Source organism: Bos indicus, chromosome 10 (assembly GCF_029378745.1).
Source record: "Bos indicus isolate NIAB-ARS_2022 breed Sahiwal x Tharparkar chromosome 10, NIAB-ARS_B.indTharparkar_mat_pri_1.0, whole genome shotgun sequence".
Lineage (NCBI taxonomy): Eukaryota > Metazoa > Chordata > Mammalia > Artiodactyla > Bovidae > Bos > Bos indicus.
Window position 1 is genome coordinate 2,508,662 of NC_091769.1, and position 18,077 is coordinate 2,526,738.

The 18,077-nt window shown below is 34.7% G+C and overlaps 1 protein-coding gene across 3 annotated transcripts in view; it reads left to right on the top strand.

Annotated features, from left to right (window-relative positions):
• YTHDC2 (YTH N6-methyladenosine RNA binding protein C2) overlaps positions 1–18,077 on the top strand; it is a 118,919-nt gene that overhangs the window by 75,284 nt on the left and 25,558 nt on the right. For all 3 annotated transcript variants that reach the window (XM_070796820.1, XM_019968019.2, XM_019968020.2), the window contains 10 exons: positions 688–814; positions 1,208–1,273; positions 6,209–6,387; positions 6,627–6,723; positions 6,802–6,889; positions 6,976–7,056; positions 8,918–9,000; positions 11,608–11,713; positions 13,389–13,508; positions 13,828–14,100. In XM_070796820.1, coding sequence (XP_070652921.1) covers positions 688–814; positions 1,208–1,273; positions 6,209–6,387; positions 6,627–6,723; positions 6,802–6,889; positions 6,976–7,056; positions 8,918–9,000; positions 11,608–11,713; positions 13,389–13,508; positions 13,828–14,100 — 1,220 coding nt within the window. The remainder of the gene's footprint in view (positions 1–687; positions 815–1,207; positions 1,274–6,208; positions 6,388–6,626; positions 6,724–6,801; positions 6,890–6,975; positions 7,057–8,917; positions 9,001–11,607; positions 11,714–13,388; positions 13,509–13,827; positions 14,101–18,077) is intronic.

Sequence of the window (18,077 nt, forward strand, 5' to 3'; positions counted from 1 at the left end):
TTAGAGGGTTGTTAACCTGTTTTACTAATAGAGGGTTTTTCTCAGTAGTGATTTCTTTCTGAAATTACCAATTTTGTACTTTATGAACATCAGTTCTAAGTAATTATAATTCTTTGCATTGCTTGAAATATATTTTAAGATGGAATTTAAATTCAATAAAAGTTTATTTTTTTTTCTCATGGAGGGGTTTTATGGGAAGTAAACTTTCTGCCAGTGTTACTCTCTTTAAGCATCTTATAAGACGACCCTGGATTGATGGAGGAATAAATGCAAAATAAAAGGATGTCAAAAAATCATTTAAAATTTTTCATTTGCCCTTTTAACTTTCACTACTAGATTCTGATGACAATTAACTTTTTAATTATATCTTGCCATTTGATTAAGGCAGAATCTAGATTTAAGAAGGTTACTTAAGAGTTCAACAAAGTTAGTAGTTTTCCTTTCTGCTTTGATTAACACTATCTTTCCTTCTCCTGCCTTCCAACTTGTGGTACCCATTTTATCCTGCTTATACTAATGACACATCAGTATCAGATCTTAGATGATCTGAGTTAAGGGTTATACAGTGCTGTTATGTATTTAGGTAAATGACCATGTCCTAGGTTAATTCCCCTAACAGTCAAAGAAATTAAAATGTATTTAAATAATTTGAAAATTTAACATTTACATATCTTTTCTTTCTTTTAGTTGATTATAGACATAGTGAAACCAGTGCAACAGCTCTGATGGTTGCTGCAGGACGAGGCTTCTCAAGTCAAGTAGAACAGTTAATTAGTATGGGAGCCAATGTTCATAGTAAAGCATCAAATGGCTGGTAATTTTTAATTGCATCTGTTCTTTGTATGCCTTCGTATAGCTACATATATCTTTTTTGAATTTTTATATTTGCCTTTATATTAAAAGCTATTGTGAGGGGACTTCCCTGCTGGTCTAGTGGTTAAGACTCTGAGCTTCCACTGTAGGGGACATGGGTTTAATACCTGATTGGCAACTAAGATCCCACAGACCATGCAACACAGCCAGTAAATAAATAAAGTTGCTAAAAAAAAAAAAAAAAAAAAAAAAACTTAAAAAAAAAAGAAAGCTGTTGTGTAAAATTGCTCATACATCTCTACTTTAATTAATGAATGAATAACTTTGAGTAATTAGTTTCCTAATTTTGAGAACATTATTTCTTCTTTAATTTGATACCTTTGAATTTTGCCAGGATGGCTTTAGATTGGGCTAAACATTTTGGCCAGACTGAAATTGTGGATCTTCTAGAATCTTACAGGTAAAACTTTTTGCTATTTTTAATTCTAACTCCTTTTGAAAAAGGTTAGCCATATAAATCGTAGAATGTGACCTATAAAAGCTATTTATAGTCTCCTATCCAGCTATATATATTTTTTTGTACTTCTAAGAACTTTTTCTAATAGTTTTCAGTTACTTTATAGGTTGCTAATAAGATTTCCAAGGCAAGCCATTCAATATCAGTGTAATCCAAGTTTATGCCCCAACCAGTAATGCTGAAGAAACTGAAGTTGAATGGTTCTATGAAGACCTATAAGACCTTCTAGAACTAACACCCAAAAAAGATGTCCTTTTCATTATAGGGGACTGGAATGCAAAAGTAGGAAGTCAAGAGATACCTAGAGTAATAGCCATATTTGGCCTTGGAGTACAAAATGAAGCAAGGCAAGAGCTAACAGAATTTTGCCAAGAGAATGCATTGGTAATAGCAAATACACTTGTCCAACAACACAAGAGACCCTTCTACACAAGGACATCACCAGATGGTCAATACCAAAATCAGATTGATTATATTCTTTGCAGCGAAAGATGGAGAATCTCTATACAGTCAGCAAAAACAAGACTGGGAGCTTTCAGTGGCTCAGATCACGAATTCCTTAGCACCAAATTCAGACTTAAATTGAAGAAAGTAGGGAAAACCACTAGACCATTCAGGTATGACCTAAATCAAATACCTTATGATTATACAGTGGAAGTGGCAAATAGATTCAGGGGATTAGATGATAGAGTACCTGAAAAACTATAGACAGAGATTTGTGACATTGTACAGGAGGCAGTAATCAAGACCATCCCCAAGGAAAAGAAATGCAAAAAGGCAAAATGGTTGTCTGAGGAGGCCTTACAAATAGCTGAGAAAAGAAGAGAAGCTAAAGCAAAGGAGAAAGGGAAAGATAAAAGCATCTGAATGCAGAGTTCCAAAGAATAGCAAGGACAGATAAGAAAGCCTTCCTCTGTGATCAATGCAAACAAATAGAGGAAAACAATAGAATGGGAAAGACTAGAAATCTCTTAAAAATAATAGAGATACCAAGAGAACATTTCATGCAAAGATGGGCTTGAAAAAGACAGAAATGGTATGGACCTAACAGAAGCAGAAGATACTAAGAAGAGGTGGCAAGAATACACAGAAGAACTGTACAAAAAAGATGTTCATGACCCAGATAACCACGATGGTGTGATCACTCACCTAGAGCCAGATATCCTGGAATGTGAAGTCAAGTGGGCCTTAGGAAACATCCCTATGAACAAAGCTAGGGGAGGTGATGGAATTCCAGTTGAGCTATTTCAAATCCTGAAAGGTGATGCTGTGAAAGTGCTGCACTCAGTATGCCAGCACATTTGGAAAACTCAGCAGTGGCCACAGGACTGGAAAAGGTCAGTTTTCATTCCAATCCCAAAGAAAGGCAATGCCAAAGAATGCTCAAACTACCGCACAATTGCACTCATCTCACACGCTAGTGAAGTAATGCTCAAAATTCTCCAAGCCAGGCTTCAACAGTATGTGAACCATGAACTTTCAAATGTTCAAGCTCGTTTTAGAAGAGGCAGAGGAACCAGAGATCAAATTGCCAGCATCTGTTGGATCATCAGAAAAACAAGAGAGTTCCAGAAAAACATCTATTTCTGCTTTATTGACTGTGCCAAAGCCTTTAACTGTGTGGATCACCACAACCTGTGGAAAATTCTTAAAGAGATGAGAATGCCAGATCATGAAGTTAAAATATATTAAAATGTCTATTATTCAGGAATACAAAATATTTATTTGACTTGGGTTTTTGTATTATATTACATCTATAGATTTAGTCTTGAATATTTGTTAGGAATACCAGACAACCTGACCTGCCTCTTGAGAAACCTGTATGCAGGTCAGGAAGCAATAGTTAGAACTGGACATGGAACAACAGACTGGTTCCAAATAGGAAAAGGAGTATGTCAAGGCTGTATATTGTCAACCTGTTTATTTAACTTATATGCAGAGTACATCATGAGAAACGCTGGGCTGGAGGAAGCACAAGCTGGAATCAGGATTGCCGGGAGAAATATCAATAACCTCAGATATGCAGATGACACCACGCTTATGGCAGAAAGTGAAGAAGAACTAAAGAGCTTCTTGATGAAAGTGAAAGAGAAGAGTGAAAAAGAAAAGTTGGCTTACAGCTCAACATTCAGAAAACTAAGATCATGGCATCCCATCCCATCACTTCATGGGAAATAGATGGGGAAACAGTGGAAACAGTGGCTGACTTTATTTTTCTGGGCACCAAAATCACTGCGGATGGTGATTGCAGCCATGAAATTAAAAGACGTTTAGTCCTTGGAAGAAAAGTTATGACCAACCTAGACAGCATATTAAAAAGCAGAGACATTACTTTTCCAACAAAGGTCCGTCTAGTCAAGGCTATGGTTTTTCCAGTAGTTGTGTATGGATATGAAAGTTGAACTATAAAGAAAGCTGAGTGCCGAAGAATTGATGCTTTTGAAGTGTGGTGTTGGAGAAGACTCTTGAGAGCCCCTTGGACTGCAAGGAGACCCAACCAGTCCATCCTAAAGGAGATCAGTCCTGAGTGTTCATTGGAAGGACTGATGATGAAGCTGAAACTCTAATACTTTGGCCACCTGATGCGAAGAGCTGACTCATTGGAAAAGACCCTGATGCTGGGAGTAATTGAGGGCAGGTGGAGAAGGCGACGACAGAGGATGAGATGGTTGGATGGCATCACCGACTCAATGGACATAGGTTTGGGTGAACTCCAAGAGTTGGTTATGGACAGGGAGGCCTGGTGTACTGTGATTCATGGGGTCGCAAAAAGCTGGACACGACTGAGCGACTGAAGTGAACATCTATAGATTTAGTCTTGAATATTTATTAGATGAAGTAAACATTTGACGTATGAAATTAGTTTTATCATTTTAATTTCATTAAATGATAAAGTAGTGTCTCAAAATTCTTGGCAGATCCAAATGCTAATTCTGGGGTGGTGGGTTTTGTTGTCATTTCATTAATTGCACCCAGAACTTGCAGTCCTTTTAGTGCTAATACTTTGAAAGTTCCATTCTTATGGTGTTAGGTCTAGCTTACTGGATACTACAGATTACCACATAAAGCAGTTATCTGGATAATATTTTATTTATCCCGGCTAAGTCAGCTTTCTTTTTGTTCCATAGATCATGATATTGTCAATTATAAATTTAAAATATTTAAATTAAATTCATTAGGTTTCCTGGATTGATAAAGTTTATAGCTTTAAACAACACAAAAGTAAAACAATAAACTTGAAATGGTGTAAGTTGGACTTAAAAATTTTAAATACTACAGTTATAAAGTTGAAAAAGGTTCATATTTTTCCTACTGAATGCAGTCTTATTTTTCTCCTAAACTCTTTAAGAGGCATTGAGCTGAACTGAACTTTCTAGAAATCATATTGATAATTTCTAGTGATGGCAATAGTCTATATTTTTACATACAGCATGAAGAAACAAGTGGATTATTGCAGTAATTTCTGCTGATGCTGGCTTCTGGGAAATAGCACAATCAACCTACTTTTAGTTTGAGGTGAAGTGAAAGTCGATCAGTCATGTACAACTCTTTGCAACCCCATGGCCTTTACAGTCCATGGAATTCTCAAGGCCAGAATACTGATGTGGGTAGCCTATCCCTTATCTAGCAGATCTTCCCGACCCAGTAATTGAACCAGGGTCTCCTGCAGTGCAGGCAGATTCTTTACCAACTGAGCTATTAGGGAAGCCTACTTTTAGTATAGGAGAACCAAATTAACAGTCATGTTAACTTGGTACCTGTACAGTTCTTTTATTTTTAATGAGAACTATTTTTCAGAATATTGTTTATAATAATGAGTAGTTAGAAACAACCTATTAAAATATAAGTGATCACCAAAAGTTTGTGTTTTTTAAGTTTTATTTATATTCAATTCACATATCATATAATTCACCTACTTTAGTGTATATTCCAGTGGTTTTTAGTATGTTCAAAGAGTTATGCAATCATTACCACAGTCAGTTTTGATAACATTTGCATCACCCCAAAAAGAAACCTATGCTCATTAGAAGTCTCTTATTTTCCTCAACTTTCCCAGCCCTAGGCAACCACTAATCTACTTCCATTTTCTATAGATTAATATTCTGGACAGTTCATATAAATGGAATCATATAATCTGTGGTCTTCTATAATTGGCTTCTTTCACTTAGCATAATGTTTTCAAAGGTCATCCATGTTGTAACATCCTTTTAATGACTGAGTAATATTCTATTTTCTGGGCAGACTAGTTTGTTTATTCATTCATTAAATGATGAACAGTTCAGTTGTTTCCACTTTTGGGATGTTATGAATAATTACTGGTATAAATATTTATGTACAGATTTTTATGTGGACAGATATTTTAATTTCTTCTTATCTATATTCTTAGGAGTCTAACTGCTGGGGCACATGGTAACACTGTGTTTAACATTTTGAGAAACGGCCACATTGTTGTCCAGAGTGGTTACATCATTTTACATTTCCACTCCGGTTCCAGTTTCTTCACATCCTCTCTCACACTTATTATTATTTGTTGTTTGATAATAGTAATTCTAGTGGGTATGAAGTGGTATCTCATTGTGGTTTTGAATTTCATTTTTCTGATGACTAATGATGTCATGTGCTAGTTGGCTGTTGCTATATTTGCTTTGAAGAAATGTCTTCAAGTTGAGCTTTTTAAAAAGCACCTGTTGCCAAGTTTTACTTTGAATAATATACTTGAAACCAAAATATGAATTACATTATAGCTGGAGAATTAATTGTCACTTGACCTTTTAGAGTATATTGAAAATGTGAAGGTGGACATAATGGGAATAATTGGCAAGGGTTACTCTCTTTAATGGAATTCGACTTGATCTATTTTTTTTTTTTTTCTTCTAGTGCTTCTTTGGAATTTGGAAATCTGGATGAAAGCTCTTTGGTTCAAACAAGTGGAAGTGATCTCAGTGCAGAAGACAGAGAGCTTCTGAAAGCTTATCACCATAGTTTTGATGATGAAAAAGTAGACTTGGATTTGATTATGCATCTTCTATACAATATCTGCCATAGTTGTGAAGCTGGTAAATGAGTATTGTCTAAAAGAACTGGAACAAAAATATATTCTTTGATTTAGAAATTAATATTTTGTGTATATAAATTTTTATATAATTCCATTGATAATAATGCACAGTCTCTTTAAATGTCATAAGTATTAGAGCTTATCAGTACTTGAAAACACATATATAGTTCATTATGTTTAGTTTTGATTGATTCTTGTTTTAAAAGAGATTAAATGTTAAAAAAATCATTCTTCTTCAAGGTGCAATATTGATTTTTCTACCTGGATATGATGAAATTGTTGGTCTGAGGGATCGCATCCTGTTTGATGACAAGCGGTTTGCTGAAAATGCACATAGGTAAACGCTAACACTTTGCATTTATTACTTTTAATAACAGTTAGGTACCACAGTATATTTTCTCTTAATTGTCAACAGATACCAAGTCTTTATGCTTCATTCAAACATGCAAACATCTGATCAAAAGAAGGTATTAAAAAACCCACCTGCAGGTGTTCGAAAAATAGTAAGCTTCATAAAATCTTCATTTTTCCATTTTTTTAGTCATTGGTTTTGCATTCATATTAACTATGATATAATATTCTATTGCAGATCCTTTCTACCAATATTGCCGAAACCAGCATCACAGTCAATGATGTTGTCTTTGTTATTGATTCTGGTAAGGTGAAAGAGGTACGTATGAAAAAATTGCATTTTTGCTTAAATGAAGAAGGTTAAGTTCCATAACAATAAATATTTTTATGAGCAGAATTCATCTTAATGAGGAAACTTCTGGTTCTATGATGAATTTGACATAGTAAATGTTGGTTTCACTGAAGTGAATATTCTACCTTAATTCAGTTTGTAGGGTTTGTCTTGTTGTTCTAACAGTTTAGCTTCTGCAGCTTCCCTGTGGCTCAGATGGTAAAGAATCCTCCTGCAATGCAGGAGAACCAGGTTTGATCCCTGGGTTGGGAAAATCCCCTGGAGAAGGAAATGACAACCCACTCCTGTATTCTTGCCTTGAGAATCCTATGGACAGAGGAGTCCACGGGGTTGCAAAGAGTTGGACATGACTGAGTGATTAACACACACACACACTAAATATTAGGAAGAAAATGAATCATTTGGCTAGTAACTGAAAGTTTTGTCAATGTGGAAATTTGATTACGTACTTTGTATGTTTTCTTTCTACTTATGGGCATGGACTGTGTCCTTCTTGTTCATTGTTACATTTCCAGTGCTCTGCATGTAGTATTAATGGGTATTCAAAAAATGTTTAGTTCAAAAAAGCCTTCTTTAGTTCAAGAAAACAAATATAAAACCAGGCTTCAGCAAATGATGGCTACCATAAGAATTGGGCCCATCAACTGCGTTTGTAAAAATAAATTTTATTGGAATAATGCCTTGTTCTTGTCCACTTTTACCCATTGTCTGACTGCTTTCACACTGCGATGGCAGATTTGAGTAGTTGCAACAGAGTCCCTCTGCAAAGGCTAAAGAATTTCTGCCAACACCTGATATAAATAAAAGTCAGTGTTTATTTCCTTGTAGTATTGCAGTGCCCACCAATTCTCAGTATTCCTAATTTTGGTCAGTCCTTTCATGAAAGAATTGAAAATTTTTGGTTTTTCAAGGAAATAAATGCTATCCATGTTGGGAAAATACATCATGTCTGCTCTAGTGGGTATAAATTATCATTTTTAATGTGAAAACAAGTTACCTTTGTGTGTTATTAAGAAAACTGATGGTAGTGTCAAAAGTTATTTTATACACAAAATTGGCAAATGTAATATTTTATTAAAAACAAAATAAGCAGCATCTTTTCTAAAAATGTCATAATAAACTATTAGGAGAACCCATTTATATTTATCTATGTAGTTATTTTATGAAAAGGAAGGTATAAAGTCACTAGAGTATATATATTCTAGTTAACAATGTATTATTTAAAAATATTTCTCTATAGTAAATTTTCACTTTAGTAGTGAAAATATGGGGTTAGTAGTGGTTCTTTTTTACTTTCTCTTTTGTAACATTCTGGATAGGCTAATACATTAGTAGTTCAGCAGGAGATAAAATGGATGGGGTTGAAAATTCTTCATTTGGAAATAGGATTACTTTAGTGATTATTACTGTTCTCGCCGATCAGCTTCCTGAAAATTATGTCAGAAAATGTCTTTCCCTGATGACTCCTATTCCCCACAGTGATGTAAATCTGATAGAAAATGACCTTAAGAGAATAGATCAGTTCTCTACAATCTTGATGCTTTATGAGAACTGACTGCCATTATCCAAGTGAGTAGAGTAAAACAGATAGCGTAGCAAGGCACAGCATGAGGAAGTTTTACAGTTCTTCAGAGTTTAGTTTTCCTTTTTTTCCCTTAGAATGATTATAACCAGAAATCTGGATTTTTAAAAAAAATCAGTACTCTGTGCTAATTAGTCAAAAAGAACTCTGAATTAAACTGGGCATGTTAAAATATATTCATAATGTTTCCTATTTCTTCTTAAATACCTTTTATGTATTAACATGAAGGTGATTTAAATATTACAGAAATCCTTTGATGCACTGAATTTTGTTACAATGTTAAAAATGGTATGGATTTCCAAAGCTAGCGCCATACAACGAAAAGGCAGGTAATGTATATTTAATGAACATTCATTCAATTCCCATTAAAATGGGAACATATTTAATGTATATTCTACTTTCTATAAAATGTTGAAATCTTCATGTTTGTCTTAATTTTTATATTATTTTTTCAAAGCAGACAATTTTAATACTTATTTTAAAGTCAAATTTAGGTTATGTTAAAAGTAAAAATTTTTGCCTTGTATAACCTACACTCAGAACATGTAAAAAATTTAAAAAATGAAAATAAAAGCAATGTAAGATAAGACTAATTTCTATACTGTACAAAAAAACTCGGAATAAATCAGTTAAATTAAGATCACTACATTAACCTCATGTATGCCTCATGTATCTTGCATATATGTGAAGAAAGGCAAATTAATGAGGTACTAGTTTTTGCTTATCAGATTGGTATCAATGAAAATTTTTAAGTTGGAAAAAGCATAGATCATAGGCTTTCATAGTTTGTTATTGGAAGTGTAAATTGGTGTGACTTCTTCACAGGATGATTTGAAATTGTTTATCCAGATCTCCCTTTTTGCAGTGGATTCCACTTCCCATAATTTATCCCGAGTATACTTGCACATGTGTGCAAAGATATATGTTTAAGAATGCTTTTAGTAGTATATTATTAGTAGTGAAAAATCTGGGAACACTGTAATGTCCATAAATAGTGAAGTGGTTAAGCAAATTATATTATTGCCACATAATGTCTTACTTAGTAACTGTTAAAAGGAAATATGTAGATATATGTGTCTTATGTGGATAAGTTTTCAGAAACTTGTATTAATTGAAAAAGTAAGGTATAAAGCATATATCTAGTATTTTCTTGTGCTAAAAAGTATCTGTATATGTTTATATATGTATTTAGACATACATTCTCAAGGCAGAGAACATTAAAAAACAGCGGTTGTTGATTGAGAAGGAGGACAAAACAAAAGATTATATTATCTAAACTTAGTTGATAAAGCAGCAACAGAGTTTGAGAAAATTGACTCCAATTTTGAAAGAAGTTTTGTGGGTAAAATGCTATCAAATATCATGGCATGCTTCAGAGAAATCATTTATGAAAGGAAGAATCCATAAATGTGGCAAACTTCATTGTTGTCTTATTTTAACAAATTGCCATAACTTCCAGCCTTCAGCTGATCAGCAGCCATCAACATTGAGGCATGACCCTCCACCAGCAAATAGATTATGACTTTGAAGGCCCAAATGATGGCTAGCATTTTTTTAGTGATAAAGTATTTTTAAAATTAAGATTATACACATTGTTGATTTAGATGTAATGGTATTGCATGCTTAGTGTACTAGAGTATAGTGTAAAACAACTCTTCTGTGTACTTGGAAACCAAAACATTCTTGTGACTTGCTTTATTGTGTGTGCTATATTGTTTATTGTTGTTTGTTATTATGTTTATTATGTGTGCTTTATTGCCATAGTCTGGAACTGAACCTGAAATACCTCTGAGGTATGCCTGTAAATAATTCAAGAGGTACTCAGGAGAGTAATACTGGTGATTGTATGTTCAGGGGTAGGGAATAAAGTGGAATGAAGGATGTCTTACAGGTTTCTAAGAAAATTTTGTGGATGGTGGTGCTATTGTTAGGTGAAATGTGAAAACTGGTGATATGAGGACAGTTAATTTTTGATTGTGTTGAGTTTGAATTGACTGTGGAAAATCCAGGGGGAGCTAAGAGACTTCTGAAATACAGGTCCAGATTAGGATAATGAGACCTATATGGATGAAGTTTGAAGTTACGAGGATTATTAATATCACTTGGGAGAGAGAGTAGAGTAAGGAGAGCAGAGATCTGAGGTCTGACCTCAGAGGAACATCAGCATTTAAGGACTGTGGAAGGATAGGAATTTCTTAGAGGAGGCTAGATCGGGTGGGAAAACTAATGTGTATGTAGTCAGGGAAATGGTGAAGGAAGGAATGGTCCAACAATGTCAGATTTTCTAACTTGTATCACACTGTGTTATAGTTACGTTTGTCTCTGTGGATTGTGAACTTTGTGGGAATAGGGATATTTCTGTATCTCTGTCACTTGGTATTAGCCTTGCTATTAGCTGATACAAGGACATTAAATGAAATTAAAAGTCACTGCTTTTCTTCAAGGTATATTTCTGGTACTTTCCAGAAAATTATGCAAGTCTCTGATGATGGGGTAAATGACACTCCTTTAGAGTTGTATAAATGCATAACTTCCACAACTCTAATCAGTGGACCTAAACACAGTGCTTGGTATCAGCTTCATAAAACTGATTAAATTGCTATATATTTATTCATATTTTATTTTTTATTTACTTTAATTTGTGTGTGTATATATATATATGTATGTATATGCATTACATTTTTTACCATTTTCTAGAAGTGTTACTTGTCAGGTAGATATCATTCATAAATCTCATTTGTAAATGAAATAATTGAATTTCACACCTATGAAGTATCTTTTCAAAGGTTAGGGGATCAGTATCAGAGTACAGATTCAAACTGAGATGACCTGATACTGGTTTATTGTTCTGTCTCCTAAATCACATTGCTTTTACAGTTTCCCTGTTATGGTTTTTATTCCTTGTTTGAGCCTTAATTTTGTGTTTTAATTTTAAGGGCAGGGCGATGCAGACCTGGAATTTGTTTCCGACTGTTCAGTAGACTTCGATTCCAGAATATGTTGGAATTTCAGACTCCAGAACTTTTGAGAATGCCATTACAGGTGGAAATTTACTACGTTCTAAAATGCTATTTTTGTGGGTGAGGGAGGAAAGGGGTCATTTCAAATTAGACAGATTGGACTTAAAAATAAATCAATTTATAAAATAAAATTCTAAAATATATATTATGGAGGGTGATTATATAAAACTAATATTTTTTCCTATAAGAAAATTTAATTCAGAAACCTCCAAAATTTTAAAGAGCTGCCTGAGTGCATTTCAGTTATGGTATAGTTTGTAAATATACTATTTTTTACTGTAACATTTTAGGATTCTGTCAACCACATCCATATTTCACCTTTTAAATTCTTAATGAGAAGTAGAAAACAAATCATTCAAGGTCCAAACGATAATATCAAAATCTCAGTTCAAGTTGCTGAGCTTACCTTGTTAGTTTTGGAACTGAGTTCACTGAGATTTACTAGTCTATATTAATTATTTTCCTTTAAGTTTTCTGACTTAATGGAACAATCAAACACTATGTAGTTTGTTGGGAAAACTATCAGAAGTTCATTAATTTGATTCTTTGGTGTGCCAAGCTACATGCTAGCTTCCAAATCTTAAAGAGACAGTGGATCATATTATTGGCATCCATATACCTGGATTACTTCCCACTTCTCCATGCCTATGTGTCATTTTCTGTTCTTCTTACGATAAGATGCAGAATTCTTAACAAGAACCTAAATCATCTCTCCTGCTTGTGTCTCTGGTTTTAATTTTTAATGCATACCTTTCCTCTTCTCTCTACTCATACTAGTAGCTTCAATTTTTCAGGCACATTTTGTTTCTTTGTATCTCAGGGCCTTCACATGTGCCATCCCCTCTCCATAGAATCTACCCCTTTATTCCTTTTCTGATTAACTAATCTTTACATGGGAATTAATACATCTCTACTTAAGAGATGCAGGTTTGATCCCTAGATCAGGAAGATCCTGTGGAGGAGGGCATGGAAACCCACTCCAGTATCTTTGCCTGGAGAATCCCTTGGACAGAGGAGCCTGGAGGGCTAGAGTACATAGGGTCGCAGAGTCAGGCACGACTGAAGCTACTTAGCACGCACAATCTTTACATCTTAATTTGTGTCATTTCTTTAGAGAATTGTCTTTGACTTCCCATGGCCACCTCCTCTTGCCGTTTCTTGAACCTCATGTTTACGTCTTTAGTTCCTTTTATCCTTCATTATCACAACTGTAATTAAGTAGTTAATTATATAATTATTCTGTTTTTCACACACAATGAAAATCCATGAGGGCAGTGTCTGCCTATGCTCTTCTTTTTCTCCAACTTGATGTGTAGTGCCTAGCATCTATCAAGCACTTAAACATTTGTTGAATGGATAAAAGGTTGTAGAATGCAGTATAAAGGGGGAAAAAGATTTTTGGACAGTGACTATTATTGTTATATATAAGGACTATGTGAGAAGACATTGCCAGCAGGGACAGTAGTAATCTTGATAGATGTTGATGGAAGATGATTATTAAGATTCTCACACTAAAGTATGAGCCCATATTTCATAGAAAGATCTTTCATGGAATGAGATTATTTCCTTTGCTGTTCATTTTAATCAGGGGCTCTACTAGTCTCTGTTGGGGATCTATAATTTATATGATTTTTTAAAAAATGAAAATCAGCTATAAATGTCAACATTTCAAAATTATTTGCTCTTTTTATTTACAGGAACTGTGTTTACATACCAAGCTGTTAGCCCCAGTTAATTGTGCTATTGCTGATTTCCTTATGAAAGCTCCTGAACCTCCACCAGCTTTAATTGTAAGAAATGCTGTACAAATGCTTAAGGTTGGTATCTTTATAGACTTATTTTACCTGGCTATTTTACTTGAAATTTAAACCAACTGATAATATGTCTTAACTACTTTTGTACCTTAAAAAATTATCTTAATAATCATGTATTTTGAATAATTCTTTTGTGGTAATTATAGTAAAACAGTGGGTATAGTTCATTTTTACATGATATATTTGAAGCAGAAACTTTTTTATGAGATGTAATAGCAAAAGAAAATTTATGTTCTTATATCTTGCTTATGGATTTTTAAGTATAGGGTTTGATTAAACAGTTTTGATCATGTCAAGTTCTATTTTATATCATTTTATTTAGACAATAGATGCAATGGATGCATGGGAAGATCTCACTGAACTTGGATATCATTTGGCTGACTTGCCAGTAGAGCCACATCTTGGTAAAATGGTCCTGTGTGCTGTTGTTTTGAAGTGTCTGGATCCCATCCTTACAATTGCCTGCACGTTAGCTTATCGAGATCCTTTCGTCCTGCCAACTCAGGCCTCTCAGAAACGTGCAGCTATGCTTTGTAGGAAACGTTTCACCGCAGGAACTTTCAGTGACCACATGGCACTTCTCAGAGCATTCCAGGTAATATTGTTGTCATTTTAGTTTTGAAATGTTGCTAAACACATTTCTAGAGTAAGGGTAACAAATTTTAAAAAATAGATATGATTCCATTAATTTTATTTCATTATAAAGTCACATTTTATTAATAGCGCAGAAGAATATTTTCCTACTACTAATATGTTAAAATTATCATATTTTTCTCTAGTTTCTTTCATTTTTTCAACTGTCTCCTTGTGGAAATATGTGTATATATATTTTTTTTTACTTTTATGTATATTTATTTCTTAATAAGCTCAAATTCTTTATCTTTAATCATATCTTATTCAGAAATGCTGTAAAATTTTAGTTAAGAAACAACTGTATGTTATCAAAGTGTATAGAACAAAACTCAGAAGAAAATTATTTTGAATTTAATATCTATTTATTGATTTTTTTAGAGTATATCTCTTTCTTGTGTACTCAAGAAAGTATATTAAGAATTTAATTTTATAAAGCAAAATCCAAAAATCACTTAAAAATTTTAAGATAATGTGAGAAATTGAGGAAAGTGATAAATAGGAAAGAAAGGATAAGAATAGTGAGCCTGAGTAAAGGAAATGATATTGCAATTAAAAAATAATAATTGTAAGCTCTTTTGTGGGCATTATTGAACAGAGGTTGATGCATTGTTATTAATTGGGTATATTAGATACTGTATATTATAATATTAAGTGACAATATTGTAATCAGAGGAAGATTTGGAGTAGAATTCCTATCTAGTCTGTTTTTTTACCCAGCTTTTCAGTTATATTCTGAAGCAAGAGAACTCATTTTCAAAGAGAAGCTTTACTATACTACATATAGGTAATTTCTAGGAATCTCACTTTCCATGCTCACACAGAGTAGGAAGTTGATATAAAGGTTATTTTTAGAGGCCTGGAGTGACAGGATTCTTAGATAATAATGGTATTATGATGGCTTAGTTGGAAATCTCTCATACTTTAGTGGAGGAAAATTAACAGGCACATCTATAAAAAGGTGAATATTTTTACATAGCTGGGTATTTAGGTTACCTGATACTTCATTCTCCTTGGGAGTTTATAAACTCAGTGGCTTTCATAGCATCATAGCATTTGAGTATAAATTATCTAATGATAATTCTATTTGATTATAAAGTCTTAGATTCTATTTTAAAATTATTTATTCTTAAAAAATTAGATACAGTTGAGATATAACATTATATTAGTTTTAGGCGTAGAGCCTAATGACAGAATTTGTATATATTGTGAAATGATCACTACAGTAAGTCTAGTTAACATCCGTCACTATGTTGTTGTTCAGTTGCTAAGTCGTGTCTGACTCTTTGTCATCCCATGGACTGCAGCATGCCAGGCCTCTCTGTCCTTCACTGTCTCCTGGAGTTTGCTCAAACTCATGTCGATTGAGTGGGGTGATGCCATCCAACCATCTCATCCGCTGTTACCCCTTCTCCTCTTGCCCTCAATCTTTCCCAGCATCAGGGTCTTTTCTAGAGTCAGCTCTTCGCATGAGGTGGCCAAAGTACTGGCGCTTCAGCTTCAACATCAGACCTTCCAATGAACACCCAGGACTGATCTCCTTTAGGACTGACTGGTTAGATCTCCTTGCAGGCCAAGGGACTCTCAGGAGTCTTCTCCAACACCACAGTTCAAAAGCATCAATTCTTCAGCGCCCAGCCTTCTTTATAGTCCAAATCTCACATCCATACATGACTACTGGAAAAACCATAGCTTTGACTAGGTGGACCTTCATTGGTAAAGTTACGTCTCTTCTTTTTAATACATTGTTTAGGTTTGTCATAGCTATTCTTCCAAGGAGCAAGCATCTTTTAATTTCGTGGCTGCAGTCACCATCCACAGTGATTTTGGAGCCCAAGAAAATGAAATCTGACACTCTTTCCCCATCTATTCACCATGAAGTGATAGGACTGGATGCCATTATCTTTGTTTTTTGAATATTGAGTTTTAAGCCAGCTTTTTCCTTTTACCTTCATCAAGAGGCTTTTTAGTTCCTCTTCACTTTCTGCCATTAAAGTAGTATCATCTGCATATCTGAGGTTGTTGGTATTTCTCCCAGCAATCTTGATTCCAGCTTGTGCTTCATCCAGCCCAGTATTTCAAACGATGTACTCTGCATATAAGTTAAATAAGCGGGGTAACAGTATACAATCTTCTGCCCAGTCTTGAACCAGTCAGTTGTTCCTTGTCCAGTTCTAACTGTTGCTTCTTGATCTGCATACAGGTTTCTCAGGAGGCAGGTAATGGTGTCTTGTATTTCCGTCTCAGTAAGAATATTACACAGTTTGTTGTGATCCATACAAAGGTTTTACCATAGTCAATGAAGCAGAAGTAGATGTTTTATGGGAATTCACTTGCTTTTTCTATGATCCAGTATATGTTGGCAATTTGATCTCTGGTTGCTCTGCCTTTTCTAAATCCAGTTTGTACCTCTGGAAGTTCTTATTTCACATACTGCTGAAGCCTAGCTTGAAGGATTTTGAGTATTACCTTGCTGGCATGTGAAATGAGTGCAGTTGTACAGTAATTTAAACATTCTTTGGCATTGCCTTTCTTTGGGATTGGAATGAAAACTGATCTTTTCCAGTCCTGTGGCCACTGCTGAGTTATCCAAATTTGCTGACGTAGTGAGTGCAGCACTTTCACAGCATCATCTTTGAGGATTTTAAATAGCTCACCTGGAATTCCATCACCTCCCCTAGCTTTGTTCATAGTAATGCTTCCTATGGCCCACTTGACTTCACACTCTAGGATGTCTGGCTCTAGGTAAGTGGCCACACCATTGTGGTTATTGGGTCATTAAGAGCTTTATTGTACAGTTCTTCTGTGTATTCTTGTCACCTTTTCTTAATCTCTTCTGCTTCTGTTAGGTCCTTTCCGTTTTTGTCCTCTATTGTGCCTATCTTTGCATAAAATGTTCCCTTGGTATCTCCAGTTTTCTTAAAGAGATCTCTGCTGCTGCTGCTGCTAAGTTGCTTCAGTCATGTCCGACTGTATGTGACCCCGTAGATGGAAGCCCACCAGGCTCCCCGTCCCTGGGATTCTCCAGGCAAGAACACTGGAGTGGGTTGCCATGTCCTTCTCCAATGCATGAAAGTGAAAAGTGAAAGGGAAGTCACTCAGTCGAGTCTGACTCTTAGGGACCCCATGGACTACAGCCTATCAGGCTCCTCCATTTCTAGTCTTCCCCATTCTGTTGCCTTCCTTTATTTCTTTGCGTTGTTCCCTTAAGAAGGCTTTCTTACCTTTCCTTGCTAAAATTTTTTTTCTTGTGATAAGAACTTTTAAGATCTACCCTCTAGTCTGTTAACTAAAATTGTTATCATTTCACAATATATACATGTATTGAATCATTATATTATGCACCTAAAGCTAATGTTGTAAGTCAATTATGTCTCAATAGAAAAAGTCACTCTTGGGGACTTCCGGGTGGTCCAGTGGTTAAGACTCTGTGCTTCTAGCGCAGGGGGTGCAAGTTTGACCCCTCATCAGGGAACTGAGATCCTACATGCTGTGTGGTGCAGCCAAAAAACAAAAATTACTCTCAGATGAACTTATTTACAAAACAGAAATAGAGTCACAGATGTTGAAAACAAGCTTGTGGTTACCGAAGGGAAAAGGAGGAGGGAGGGATAAATTGAGAGATTGAGATTGACATGTGTACACTACTATAAATAAAATAGATAGCTATTGAGAGCTTACTGTACAGCACGGCGAACTCTACTCAGTACTCTAATGACCTGTAGGGGAAGAGTCTAAAGAAGAGTGGATATTTGTGTGCATAACTGGTTCACTTTGCTGTGCAGAGAAACTAACACAAATTGTAAATCAACTATATTCCAATAAAAATTACTTAAAAAATAAATGTTCATGTCAAAAATGAAAAAAATTACTCTCTTAGAAACTTTACAATATACCATACAGTGTTATTAACTATAGACCATGCTGTACATTACATCCCCA